Genomic DNA, 14,605 nt, shown 5'->3' with positions numbered 1-14,605 from the left:
GAATATTGTAAGTTTCGGAGGTCTGGTAGCTTCCTCACTAAAATGCACCCTTCCCGACATTGCTGTTCACAAGCAACATGTTAACCGAGAACCCCTTGGTTGTTTACAGATTTTCCTTTAGCTGTGACTATGACACATTGGGATGGGGAGCCAGTCACCAGGGCTTTCTGTGATCTCTCCTAGCTCAAACAGCCTCATGCAATCCAAAGAGCAGCATAATATTGGCAGGGCATACACTCATGGAACATTTAGGTGGGCTGCACTCCTAAAGGGAGTAAAACAGTGAAGGATTTTAGTGCTAAAGCCAGAGAGATGAGTTGATCTTATCACTGCAACACCTGCTCCCAGGCACTTGCTGAATCCGGAGCTCCAGGTTAGGCAGCCAAGTTCTCTATATTAGGCACAGAGATACTCAGATTCCTTCTGCCCTACACTGAGTCTGGGCTGCTATAACAGGGAGCTGCCTAAATAAGCCAAGAGGAAATGTTTCTTGGGGAGGTAGCAGGCTAACTCCAGGCTGTAGAGAGCACTTCCTCTCATCTGAGATTAACAGCGATTAAATCTTCTCTGGAATGCAGAGCAAGGCTTGTAAATTCTGTGTCTGACAAGTGAGTTTGCAAAGTATCAGGCTAGAACACATTTTCTACCTGTCCCTTGTTCCAGTAACAGCTAATTATAAAATATAAAAGATTTCTGTTTATTATTAAGAAAATTATTCTATGGAAGTCATCCAGAGCAGCTAAAAATTGGAATGTTTCATGAAATGACATATTTTCTTCTATATGCTGCCATCTTCTGCTCCAGACATGAAGTTTTCATTTAAGTAAGAACCCTCTATACTTGGGAAGATATGAGCATGAAGAATATCACTGCATTTTTATAGCTGGTCTAAACAAGAGCAGTTAACCTCACTGTGGCTGTTCTATCAGATGTTTGGCAGCTTTTTCCACAAGGCATAAACAGTCTGTCATTCCCAGAGAGGTAAGCAGTTTTAGGAAAGCGTGAGATATTCAACAGGCAAGATTCTAAACCTCCATCACATCAGTATGTCACTATGTCAATACAAGGTGTTAAAGATATTGCAGCTGCTTACACAGTTCTTTGACTAGTCTATAACAATCCCCTCTGCGCTGTGCAGTAATTTCTTTCAGTGTCATGTGTGGCAAAAAACTGCCTTTCCACAAAGTGTTTTTTTCAGAGGACATAGAATTGCAGTGCATTAAAAAAAAAAAAAAAAAAGGAAAAGGGAGAAAGCCAAATAAAGATTGGAAAAAAAAAAAAAACCAAACCACCAAAACCAGAAGAAAAGATTAATTTCAAGATTTAGGTTTGCTCCAAAGATGTGGAATGGTCTGAAATCTTAACTTGTATGGGACAGTTTACAGCGCTATCTACAGCAAACCTATCTGTAGTCCTCTTTCTATTAAAGTAGAAGAAATTTTAATAGTTCATTAACAACCAACGGAACGGCTGCTAACACCTAACTCTGGAGAGGACAGGATAGAGGGAACAGTGAAGCACTCTGATCTGATGGCACTGTTACCCAAAATGAGAATTACAGTCAGGAGGAAACCATAGCCCATACAGAGAAAGAGAAAAGGAGAAACAAAACTATGGGAAATACGAGCAGGGTTGCAAGACATAAGGGCAAAAAGGGACTGACCTTCATATTTGGGAGGGCCAGAGAGTAAATTACCTCAGTCTGGCTAGATAAGGCCAGTAAACATTTTTTTATATTTTTTTTTTTTTTTCTGAATGGTGAAAATATCCTTGCTCACAAGCTTCCCTCCACAAGCCTGAGTGCCTACACATGTACTTAGGTGGGGAAGGATTACACAGACCAAAGTTTTTTCTTGCACCAGTGTAAGGGCTGTTAACTCTTCCATGCAGGGGCAGGCTGAGACTGCCTTGACTGAGGAAGGCAATCTGAGCTGTATTTAGCATTGCTGTGAACTCTTTAAACAGTGATAAAACAAAAAAAAAGAACCTTCCTCCAGTCACAGAAGAGAAACCCTCTTCATAAAATACAAAATATGCTAGTGCTGGAGTAGAGAAAGACAATTTACACATCAGAGTAAGAGCAGGTCAAAAGGAGTTCGAGGCTGATTTCTATAATCCCTCCACAGATTTTCTTCTTGAAATGCAACAGCATTCATCCTTGGGTGCATTGGTTGAAAGTAGCTTGGAGGAAGCCTATGAAACTACTAAAAAAAAAAACAACTGCTGGGAAAAAGAATGACATACCTGAAGTCCTTCTCTCACAGCTTCCAGAAGATACGGCACAAGGGAATAGTTCCAGAGGTCTGTGAACCACACTCTGGAGCCATCAACATCCATAGGGCAAGGGAGGAAGAGGCGGGGACCTGAGAAGTCAAGTTGTGTGTTAAAGAACTAGGGAACACACTAAAAATAATCTTCACAGAATTAAAAAAGTAGTATTGGAGCAAACTCAGGTAAAGAGAATACTAATAGAGGATTACAATAAGGGAACTATCAGCCTCCTGTTATTAAAAATGAACTAATGTCACTTTATCCAATTCTAGGGCCCGATGAACACTTACAAGTTTTATGTGCAAAGCTATTTAAACGGACGTCTACTTTGCTAACATAGCTATTCCACTAAAATACATATTTGCCTCCCACCTGCTAGTTTGTTGAACTGACTGTCCAAGTGCTTTTATTGCTATAATTATACTGCAGTGTGAGAGCAGGGAAAAAAGTTTAGGGAAGTTGCTATTGAGGGAAATTTTTGTAAATTAACTTTTTAGAATTATGATAATTTACTTGAAAGTCTTTAGCAACCAAGGCAGAAATACCAGGAAATACATAGTGTCATTAAACTTTCCATTTTCCTTTCAGTCTTGCTGCCAACCAAATTCCCCACACTGATGTTGTACTTCCCATTGAGAGATGACAACTTTTTGAAACGTAATATATCCTTCACAAATTCCTCAAATGCTCAACCTGCATCCTTATTTCAAACCACTCCACCAATGCACTCACCAATGGTTACATCTGAAGAGCTGTGTGTTTCTAGGAAGCTGTTGAGATGATGCCATGTTTTGGGGATCCAGTCAATGATTTTGATGAGCTCATTATTGCGTACGTTCCTTTCTATTTCACTCTCAATCAGTTTCCTTCTCAGATATCTGCCCAAGAAACCTTTAACAGGCTCTGTGTGATTAGCACACAGCACCCACCTGGGTAGAAAGGATAAATGTCAAGCAGCAATGAATAAAAAATACATAATTTCCTCTTAAACATATAGACGAAGGTAATGTCATAAACTTCAGAATCTCATTAGTCAGCAAGTATAAAACTGCTCCAACAAACCACGATTGCCCATTGCTACAACATAATCATTACAAGTTTCAGCAGGAATTCAAGACACCCTTGAAGACAAACGGAGTGCAAGAATGCAATCATCTTCATCAACTTGCTAGAGGTGCCAGAAAGGATCTTATTTCTTTTACCATCCCCAACACCATTCAGAGACCCATTAATACAGGAAAGAGACAGAAGCTAAAATGCTTTTTTGTGATGAGACACAGGATCAGTGTTTGTCAAAGAACTGGGCTGAGAAGCAGGGAGCTGTGCAAACATGGCTACAGTAAATAAAGAGTGAATGTACCTGAAATTGTGATGCAGCTCCAGATTTGGTGAAGAAGAAACTCCCTGGTTCATGGTTCCAATAATATAGGGACTGAAAAGAGAAAAGTAGTAGGTTTCTTTTGAGGGAGAATCCATTCGGACATTCAGAGAATATTCTTTCTTCTTATCTGCACTAGGCCAATTTTAAAGGAGTCTCTGGATATATTCCAGTCTTAGATTTAAAATTTTTCTGAGGCTTCCTTTTTTTTTTAAATGTTTATTCTTGTATGATTTCCCTCTCTGCACATTTGTAGTTTAGTAGTACTCATCTGTAGTATAGAAATAAATGAGGCAACCCTGTCCTCATGTACCTCATAATTTTGCAGTAGGCTTAGAGTTTTAATTTCAGAAGCCAGGGAATCTCATGAGTAAGACATAGCACGCAGTGATTTTATGAAGGGAAATCCCTATGATGGAACTTTTACAGCAGAAATAGCCAATGTTAGAGGCCAGTATAAGCTCCAGAAAACATTAATTTTATTCTCTCTTGGCAATAAAGGACAGTCAGCAAACTTCATACTCCTGCACTGCTACAGGAAAACTGTAGGAAGTGCAGGTCCACCAGATACACAGCTGCCTCTGCATGCCATGGCTCGTGGGTTCACACATGTCCCAAATTCCACTATTACAAACTGCATTTCTTCTTCCTCTCCCATAAACTGTCCTCATGGTACTAATAAGCTTGTGCGATCTGACAGGGCAAAAGGGATAAGGACTTAATTCAATCAAGCGTTTAAGTACATTCTTAAATTCCATGGTATATTTACATCTCACTGAGATGCAGGGGAGTCATATAAATAAAGAAGTGAAGCAGACACCTAAGTACTCGGACGAAGAGGGTCAAAATTATTCAAGTGCATAAGGGCTTCACCGACAGCCTATGAGAGTCTCAGTTTCTACCAGGACATCTTATTTTGCAAAATAACAAACAGCTTTTACTGTTTTAATTGCAAAAGGTGTGTGAAATGAGAGACAAGAGCTACTACCTACCATTTATTATATTTACAGTTGAGGAAACCATTGAAGATATCACTTAGGGAACTGATGTGGTGGAGGTTATCAAGAATTATGACCACAGGGAGGTCAGCACCATTGTTGTCAGCACTGCATTGCTCAGCTAGGTTTGCTAGGTATTGTCGCAGATCCTTCAGCAGAATTAATTAAAAAAATGGGAGAAGATTAACCCAATTAGACCTTAGATGTAATTTCAGTGGAAAAGAGTTTCAGAAAGATAAAGAGGCTGCTACAGCGTTTCCCCACTGTGGGGATCAGCACATGCAGGAAGACCAGCTTCTTAGAGCGACACTGAATCCACATGCTAGGAAAAACAAAGGCACTAAACATAAGGCAAGTGACAGAAGCATATACATTCCTATTTGGTGGATACATTCTCTAGAAACCTGCTGATAAAATATCTTATCTCCAGTGGAAAATAGGTTGCAATAAAGTATGCTATTTCCAATTGGCTGAGATACTGACATTAATTGTTCATAAAAAATTCCATTTTTATGAATGCCACATTTATATACCAAAAAACCCCCACCAAATTATCACGCAATTTGGACATACTGAACTGCTCCCTCAGATATCTCTTTTCACCACTCTCACTGAAAATCTGTTTGACCTTTTGGGGATACTGTATCACGCATCATAATATAGTTTGTTGGGTAAATCCTTTTTTACTGTCAGCTATCTGCCTGGCTGCCATTTAGTTCTGGAGTAAAAGAGAACTTTCTGTAAGCAAAATGTTTCATAGTTTTCTTGACATTTTGTTGCCTGTGAGGGTCTGGGCTAGTCAAGTTTTACAGCTATATCCCTAGAGGTATCTAATTTTGTCAGTGTTGGGAATGCTCAATATTATGGACAAAGTTCCTATTATCATTTTATTTCCTGGATCAGGGATAGCAGAATCTTTTTTTTTTTTCTTTAATGGGAACATGCAATCTTTTAATATTTCATGAAAGATTTTTGTCTGACTTTTTATGATCAGATGTCTCTAAGGGAACACCGTGGGTTTCTTCCACGGAATAGCACCATCTGTGTTATTCAAACACACTTGGTATTTGACACTGTTGTTTTTTTCTTTTTTACTACAAACTCAGAAGTTCTCTATAAATCTTAATACAAACAAAGGAAAAGTAAAAGAAAAACCACCACCAAAAATGATGAAACAAAAACATATACAACAAGCAATTTACCAGAAATCCTAAAGCTTGCTCTTTTGTGGGACAATTTTAATTATAAATTTATATGGTATAACAATAAAACATAAACACATCCCCTGCCAAAGTAAATGGCATCACAAATCTTCTGTATAAAGACAGTGAAAAGCAGTGTATTCACCAGAATGGTCCTCTCACCCCTTTGGGATCTGTATGTTCTTCCATCTTATATTATGTTAACATTCATTATGTTCTGGGCAAATCAGAAAGCTCTGGGCAAAACCTTTCATTTTCTTTTCCCTGGGTACCAAGTTAGGAGTACACCCAATTTAGGACAGCAAGTGAATAGTATTATCTGTGGCTAGCACAGTAGTCATGCTAGAAGCTTGATAATCTGAGCTATGTAAATCACTGTTAATGTGACATGATGCATGAGGCCATTTTAGTATGGTCAGCTTCCTGACTGATGCACGCCAGAAGCCGTGGCAGCCGTTGTATTATCCAGTGCTGGTTAAGAAGCCGAACCCAAGAGAGTAATTCAAAATCCCCATTCTGAAATCTTTGCTAACAATAGGCTGCTATTATTGCTATAAAAAAGCAGGTCAGACAAGTATTACTATATATCCAACCTTTCTGATGAAGGAATTACAGACACTCTAAGAACTGAATTTACATAGCAATTTGACTCAGCATCTATCCTTAAGGTGGGTTTCCTCAAGTGAAGGGAAGATTCAGACTTCCTTCACAGTGCTTCAATGGTTTGTTTAGAGCAGAAAGATGTGTTCTCTCTTCCTCACTGGGACTGGGGACTGAATTCTTGTAGGAAAATATGCTAAATGAGCAACAAAACAGTATGCCAGTTCATAGGATCTGCTCTGCATCATCACTACAAATTGGGCAATAGGTTATCTTTTCAACTGTAACTTACCTTGCTTGACTTGTGGTCTACATTAAAAGTTGCAATGGCATCCTCAGTTTTTTTTCTGCCAGATTTAGTTATAATATACTCAGCCAGCCTGTTAGCTAAATAGGTCTTTCCTGTGCCACTGGGTCCCGACAGAATAATTCTGCGATGCTCCATCAGCAAATTAAAGTACCGCTGAGTAATTGGCTTAGGAATTAATGTGTCAAACACAAAACTGTCCAAACTGTTTTCTTCCACTCCTGGGAACAAAAGAAAAGAAAAATGGCCTATCTTCATCCTTGCTAAGGTAGGTATAGGTTTGGCCCAGCACCTGATGTCATCAGTGCTATGCTCAAAGCAAGGTAAGATACTTCTGTCTAAATCAAATTCCTGTCAAGGGCTTCATTACTGTGGGAACACTTATATCCTTCCATGAGGCCAAAAAATTAAACAGTGGTAGTGGGACAAGATAAGTGGGGGAAAAGAAATCAGAGTAAATATGAAGAGAAGGCTCAGTGAGGCAAAGATGTATGTTTCAGACACTAAAGGCAACCATGACAAAAAAAAGGTCAAAGTGACAGCCACAGGGGTTACCGGCTGTCACATCAATGTATATATAGTTCTTCTGAAGGCGCCCCTCCACTCCAATAGTAAATTCATACAGCTTTTGAAATGTATCAATTTTTTTCCTGGAGAACTGGGTAAGGCATAAATATTTCTCATCATGGCCTCTGTTTTGGGGTTGTTCTTTTTGCTGCTGTTCAGAAATTTGTACTTTGCTGTGATTTGGCAGTCAGGGAGAGAAGGACAGAGATATTCTTAGATTGGCCTCACAGTGCTGCACTGTGTTAGGTATTGTACAATGTCATACAGAGAGTTTATGCGATAAATGAGTCCTTGAACTGGAGACAAAATACAGAAAGGTCAGGTGTAAGAAAAAAGAACATGTAAAGGGATTGGAGACTGCAGTGACGAACTCTATAGTATCAGCAAAAATATTCTTGAGGTTTTACCTTTCAGGTTCACAGTGATGACGTTATTATCTCCAACCAGATATCCACAAGGCAGCAGTTCAGGCACTTCTAGGCTATGGGCTCTAATTACATCCCCTATACAATAGCTAGCAATGCAGTCAGAGCTTAAACCCAGGCTAGTAGTCGGATCCACTCGGAAAATATATTCCTGAAATTATATGAAAACATGAAGCATAAAAATAAAAACAGTTATTGAATGAAAGCAGTTGGAAAATATTTTGGTACAGGTGAAGTACCAGAAGATTTTTGGAGTCACATTCAATAGAGAACTGCCTACAGTCATGAAAAAAGAGCAGCAACCTTAAGAATAAATTTTAATAGTGGTGTTAGCTATATGTCAAAAAACAAAAAACTAGGCAAGACAATGCAAAGAATACAGAATTTTTCTTAAGTGAAACAGAAAACTTAATTAATGCTTGAGCTATTTTTTCAGGGTCTTACCTTAAAAAGACGCCTGATCACACCATCTAAAACGTCCCATTTTGTTTTTCCGCTGACTCCAATTGATCCTATCAGATATGCATGTGGTTTTTGATCCTGCAAGGAGAAATTTTTGGAAACTGGACTAAAAATGGTGGTAATTAGTTTTCTGCAGAGATTTAGAGTTTTCCCAGTGAAGAAACAAAATATTATTTAGAATGTGATGTTACAACTATGCTAATAATCTCTGTGCCAGAAATAGGTACAGGTGATATTACTTTGGTACACCTTTATAAGGAAATAAATACAGTATCTTAATTTGCTCTTTGATTTGCATCTGTGTTTATAAAGAGCTGAATATAAATAAAAGGTGCACTGTATTTATAATTTTTTTTGTAATACAGAACATGAAAGCGCAACAATGCAATTCCACATTGATTACCTCAGTAACAGATTCATAGTTGCACCCTAAGGGGTCCAAGACATAGATCTAATTTATAACAACTTTTAAATGGAGATAGCAAGTCCCAGAACATCCTGCTACTAATTAAACTGAGAATTGGTAGTGTCTGAGCCACCACAAAGGCAGAAGGAGGCCACATGACATCAGTCTATGGAGAGTGCCTAACAGTATTGAGCATGGATGACAAAGACAAGAGCTACTATCTTTAGGATATTTTCCTTTCAGTTCCTGGCTGAAAATACTGAAGCAAGGTGAGCTACTATACTGCGTGATTTGCCTGAGTTATAATTCTGCATCTAGACCTTTGGGTAATGAACTTACCTTGGCTCGACTATAGCCTTTGTTTATAGTGACTAAAATTTTCACGCTATGACCTTCTTTGTGGAGTGCTCCATCAGTGACATCATCCAACAAAATATCTACAATAAAAGAAGGGAAGTGATGAACCTGACAAATCCCGTCAGTTATGTTCACATCATCAGTTCAATATTTGTTCAAAGGATTTTTCAGTTAAAAAGAAAGGCTACCATCACAACATTTTGCAATAATTTTAATTTGTGCTTATTCCTGATTCACTTTTTCTGTTGGGATGAAAAAAAAAAGTTACAATTTGTCAGTTTCTGAAGCAATAGAAGGGGATTTTTGTCATATAGAAATGAACAGGGAATCCAGAAATAAATAAATTATTGCATTATAGTCTTTCCTTTGCTTTTCTTCTTGGAACTTGTCCAAAATTACCATACATCCACAAAGTAATGTTGTTTAAAACCTAAATTCAGTTTATAACTTTGGGCACTCATTGTGTCTTTTAGAATGTTGTAAGGAGAAAAACAAGAAATCCTTGCACTGATGTGTTTGCTGCTAAGTAAAAGAGCATTTAATTTCTCTTTCCAGCTGCTTTCTTTACCTTCTGTACACATGGCACGGATAGAGTCTTTCTTATCCCCACAATACAGGCTTGCAAACAGTATCCATTAGAAAGCCACTTTGCAGTCCTCCAGAATATGGGACTCTATTCCTCTAAGAAAAGTTCTTATTTTTTCTTGGAGGTAAAGAGTGGTTCTGATCTGCTCTGTGCCTCTGTTTCTACCTTTTCACTAACTTCTAAAATGAGAAAGCAGGAGGATGTATTTCTTACTGAAGGCTGAGCCTGCAGCTTTACTGCAAAGGATAAAACTGCTGTCTTCCTCTAGAAGTTCTCTCAGATTTTACTGTTAGACATTTAAACTATCAAATTAGAAATAGTTATGGATTTGCATTTTCTTCAAAGTCCAGCACAGTAATCCACTACACTAAGTCCTGTTTGATCTTATTGTGGTGATTGAAGACAAGCATCGACTTCATGACACAGTCTGCACAAGGTCAGATTTCACCCACAATAAATGAGGTGCCAGTAAGATTCAATCACTTGCTCAAAGCAAAACCAAAGAAGACTTATCAATATGACTTCAATGAAAGTATTAAAAAATAAGTCTTCATGTAAAATGTTTGATAACTTATACCCAGACCTAGAAAGCAGATTCTACTGTTGTGGGTTTTTGTTTTTGTTTGTTTGTTTGTTTGTTTTAATTGATCAAATGAAGAAACATTTTGTTGTGGGCTTAAACAAATCCATGCTTGTCTTGTTCCAGGCAGTCAGTTTTTCTGTGCCACCAACAATGAATGTTTCACTTCACTTGTCCTGTGTTTTGGCATACTTGACAAACCTTAAGAGTTCTATAATGTCATAGTTTGTCTAAGGGCAATTTACAATATAACTGATCCCCCTGTGAAATTTTTCAATCTCTAAATGACCCTTATGTAGCCTTTTAAATACATTCCTCTGTAAGTCTTCAGGAATGAGGAACCACTCTGTGGCTAGAAAAAAATTCCACTTTCTAGGAGCTCTCACTGACACAAGGGGCTGAAAAGATGCCCAAGGGGTCTAATTTCATGGTGGTGTTAACTGCTTTAATTAACTCCTGCCAGTCCTCCTCCTTAGGTGCACTATGGTGGCTCCAGCTCACTTCTTGTCTAACTTCTGGCATTCTTTTCTTTGGACAGTACAGAGTCCTGTCCTCCTCCTTTGCTGCTCTTTACTGTAATGACTGACTGAAATATGGGTGTCTACGACCACTGAGCCCTGCCAGCTTGGCTGCTCACACCTATCTGGAGGAGATGGTCATACCCTTAGCAAGTGGCAGTGGATAGCTTTGGTCATTTCCGGATAACCACAGTCATTTGGAGACACTGGTCTCCCAGAAAGTGCCACTGCATTTTTTAATATGATGAGCCACAGCCCTTGTTATCTCTCTCAGCTTAGTCCCCAGCATGATTAACCTCTCCATATCTCACGGACTTCTGTTTAATGGTACTCCAGCTGCCGCAGAAGTCCCACAAGATTTGGTAGAAAGCTGTCAGCCTTCCAAGTTCTCTGGCATGGCAACAAAATGATACTCATGATGATCAAGAAGGCTGGGTTCATAATCAAATGAAATCCTCCACTCCTCATTAGGCACCCTTATTTCTTTAATTTCTTATAACCAAAAGTAATTACTTTGCATGCTAGAAAAACATTTAGAACCAATAACACAGAAAATTATATAAAGCTTATTTTATGTTTATTCCTCTATCTAGACAGAGTTAGTGCCAAGTGACAAAGTGCGAATAGCTGTGGCTCATGAAAGAGATTCCACAATTACCATTTTGAAAAAAATTCTGTTCCAGTTTCTTTTTTTTTTTTTAATGTGTGTGGATGTGTGAGCAGGAACCGTAGTCAAATTTTTTCTCCCTGTTTTTGCAACACTTCATTGTATACTGAGGCCCAGCTCAGGCTCATCCATTCTAAAAGTTAAACCTGGCAAAAAACATAGGCTGGAATGTAAATAAAAAATATACCAGCTTTCATATAAAATCTGATATTAACCAGAAGAGATATTCAAATATCCGTGTAATCAATGACTGGCAAGATAATATGACTGACTGCCAATCCAAATTATAGTCAGGCAGTTTGGCACATTCCCAGCTGTACTCTCGCCTAGACTCTTTCTACAATTACCAGCCACGTTTTTATTGCTTCCAGAGACTGCATTATACTTTCTGTGGAGTCTACACTAATGAGTGCTGCTTTCCTTCTGCTCTGCTCCTGGTTCTAATGTTAGAGACAGCATTTCTGTTTCTTGGCTACGTTATCAAAACATGTGTAGAAGGCTTATTATCATAAACTCTATGGCATGGAAAACAATCAAATGTTAATGTTCAGGATGTGGACCAAAGTTCTGCTTGCTTTCCCTCATTCACAGAAGACAATGAGAGTGCTTAATAAGCTAGGCGGGGTTTGCCTCCTTTGATAAATGGTGATTTGGTCCAACAGGCTAATTAGCTATACCACGTTAAAAAAATGTAAGGGATAAAGCTAACTGAGACCACCTTCTGCCCCAGCTGCAAATATGAAATGAAGTTAAGGGATCTGAGTGATAAAAGATCTGTAAACAAAAAAGAAAATTTCATGTATTATGTTCATATTTGTCCCATAGGGACAAGAAAATATGTCTATACAATTGTCATATGTACTACAACAGATATTGTCCTTTTCAAATAAATTGTAAACTATATGGCCAAAGAGTAGTTGGATGACCAACTAGGTAGTTAGTATCATAGCTAGGAACTAAGCAAACATAGTGAACAATCTGTTACTATTATTCAGAAACTTCTAAAAGCTACATTTTCGGAAATGGCTGCCAGCATTCTTCCTCATCTCTATTAGCGAACGTATAACTGATGTTTACCTGAGTGATAAGAGACATTTTAATTTTCAGGCATGCCTCTTATATAGGGCCCATTAAGGGGGTGAAAATAATAAATTCTTACTGATTTCTGAGGCATGCATCTGCCCAAAATACATTTACCTGATGTAACAGATTCTGTGATGTTTAAATTGTTCAGCGAAAGTCCTAGTGACTGCCGTGACGAAGAAGATGATGTGCTGCTGGAAGACTCTGATGACGGCCGGGCAGGCTTTCCAGTATTTCCAGTCTCTGCCTTTAAACGGTCATTTTCAGCTTTCAGTATCTCAATTTCGTTCTGTATTCAGAAGAAATCAACATAAAAACACAGGAGTTTATTCTTTCAGAAAACCACTGGGGGTGATTATTCCGATCCTTGCTGTTTGCCTGCCAGAGCTGACTGGTTTACCACTTTCACAGCAGTATGTAGCACTATATATCAGAAGTATAACCCAGTCAGTGAAAACTGGATTACCTTCACTTCTGAAATGAAGGGGAAAATGCCCTATAACCTAGCTTTACCTTTTGCCACAAGACAGTTCCTAAACTACATAAGCGTCAACCTTCTCTGTTTATTGTACAGTTGACCATAATACAAGTATGGTGAGAATTTTCCCAGCTACTCCCAGTTTAACAAGCTACTTTTTATTGTCAAATATCTTAGGTAACAGTCAGTCAAGAAAGTTATTGTTAAAATCTTAGACACATTAACGTTTCTAAAGTCACAGAAAATCATTACTGCCACTAAGTGTAAAATTTAAGCAATAACTTCACAGACCAGAAATGAAATTTAAAAAAGACAATTAGAAATTGATAGTTTAACAGTTTCATAACCCTTCTTGCTATCAGATAAGACTTTTTCATCTTTCAGACATGGGATTGTTCATATAATGGCCACCAAACCCTCTTTGATGAAAACATACAGTGACAGATGAATCAGAACAACTAGGAAATTTTTTTAGCTAAATCCTCTGTGGTGTCAAGTGATTACTGAATGTACAATAATAAAATGAAAACTTAGCCTGAGAACTGCCTGGTACCAGCTAAATCTAGCTTTCAGTCGCTTCACGAAGCACAGTACAAAGCAACTGCTTATTCTTGCAGACGGTTTTGCACATCAAACTTAATTCCACATTCACTAACACTCTGCTAAAAGTCCTACTCTTGTATGAAGGCTGTTGAGCTACATTATACAAGTAAAAGCATAAGGGATAGCATCACAAAAAACCTGCAACAGCTACAAAAAGATTAGATAATATAGGCAAAGGTGAGGAGATAGTGAAAGGGAAGGGACAAACCAGCAAAACAGTGACAGAAGGTAATAGATGAATGTACCGGTTTAGTCTGGGGTTCAAATCAGGAACTGTTGTGAAATGAGTCACAAAATCTCCCATCTACTGTGCAATTTACACTGATTAATTACATGACGCTTAGCAGTCTTCCATTCAGCTGAGCTTTAGATTTTTAGGGTGCTTTGAATACACACAGTGTTCCCACCAATGCTACTTTTTCCCCTTACCAATCCTCAGCGATTCTCCAAAAGGTCACAGTTTGGCAACGCCAAGGTGGCTGCCTGTCCTTTTGGGAAAACTTCAGAAGAAGGACCTATGGCATACTGTGTGGATGCTGTAGGTACTTTTGGGCACTCAGCATGATACTAGATGCTTGTCTGTGGGCAACGGAGCTGAGTCCCATAAAGCTCTGTGTTCCTCTGAGGAAAACTACCATTCTTTCTGCATCCTTTCAGCCTCATGAAAATGAAAGTCTCCTGATGAAAAATGTGTTCAGGAGGGATACGGAGCAGTGTCACAAAAAAATGTAGTGAAATTTTAATGACGCTGAATACAGTAATTTAGTCCAATTTTACATTCTTTGCTTTGGCAAGCCACAACTAAGTTAGGAATCAGAAATGATGGGAGAGTATGCACATATAACCCCGCCCCCTACATGGCCCAAGGATTCAAAGCTCTGTGGAAATCACTTCTTGATTTGCTTGTCTGTCATGCTGCTTTCTCCAGTCATAGGGTTTAGATAACAAATATCCTTTGGGCAGGGATTATGTCTCCTTCTATATCATTTAGACACATTTTAGCGATTAAAATAAATGCTAAGGATATCATTAGTACAAGGCGAATACTTACCATACCCATCCTTTGGAAGTCCTGTCAATCTAGCAATTTACTTTGTACTGACATTTTTTGGTACCT

At 38.4% G+C, this 14,605-nt stretch overlaps 1 protein-coding gene across 4 annotated transcripts in view; it reads right to left on the bottom strand.

Moving 5' to 3' along the window:
* The window catches only part of NAV3 (neuron navigator 3), a 411,830-nt gene that overhangs the window by 5,674 nt on the left and 391,551 nt on the right, over positions 1-14,605 (bottom strand). For all 4 annotated transcript variants that reach the window (XM_064450028.1, XM_064450020.1, XM_064450013.1 and 1 more), the window contains 9 exons: positions 12,522-12,696; positions 8,956-9,053; positions 8,193-8,288; positions 7,731-7,899; positions 6,742-6,977; positions 4,642-4,796; positions 3,632-3,703; positions 3,004-3,200; positions 2,245-2,363 (listed from right to left, as the gene is read on the bottom strand). In XM_064450028.1, coding sequence (XP_064306098.1) covers positions 2,245-2,363; positions 3,004-3,200; positions 3,632-3,703; positions 4,642-4,796; positions 6,742-6,977; positions 7,731-7,899; positions 8,193-8,288; positions 8,956-9,053; positions 12,522-12,696 — 1,317 coding nt within the window. The remainder of the gene's footprint in view (positions 1-2,244; positions 2,364-3,003; positions 3,201-3,631; positions 3,704-4,641; positions 4,797-6,741; positions 6,978-7,730; positions 7,900-8,192; positions 8,289-8,955; positions 9,054-12,521; positions 12,697-14,605) is intronic.

The sequence above is a fragment of the Phalacrocorax carbo genome, chromosome 1 (assembly GCF_963921805.1).
Source record: "Phalacrocorax carbo chromosome 1, bPhaCar2.1, whole genome shotgun sequence".
NCBI classification, from domain to species: Eukaryota; Metazoa; Chordata; class Aves; order Suliformes; family Phalacrocoracidae; genus Phalacrocorax; species Phalacrocorax carbo.
The sequence above is the reverse complement of the archived record's forward strand: the minus strand, read 5'-3'. Positions and strand labels throughout refer to the sequence as shown.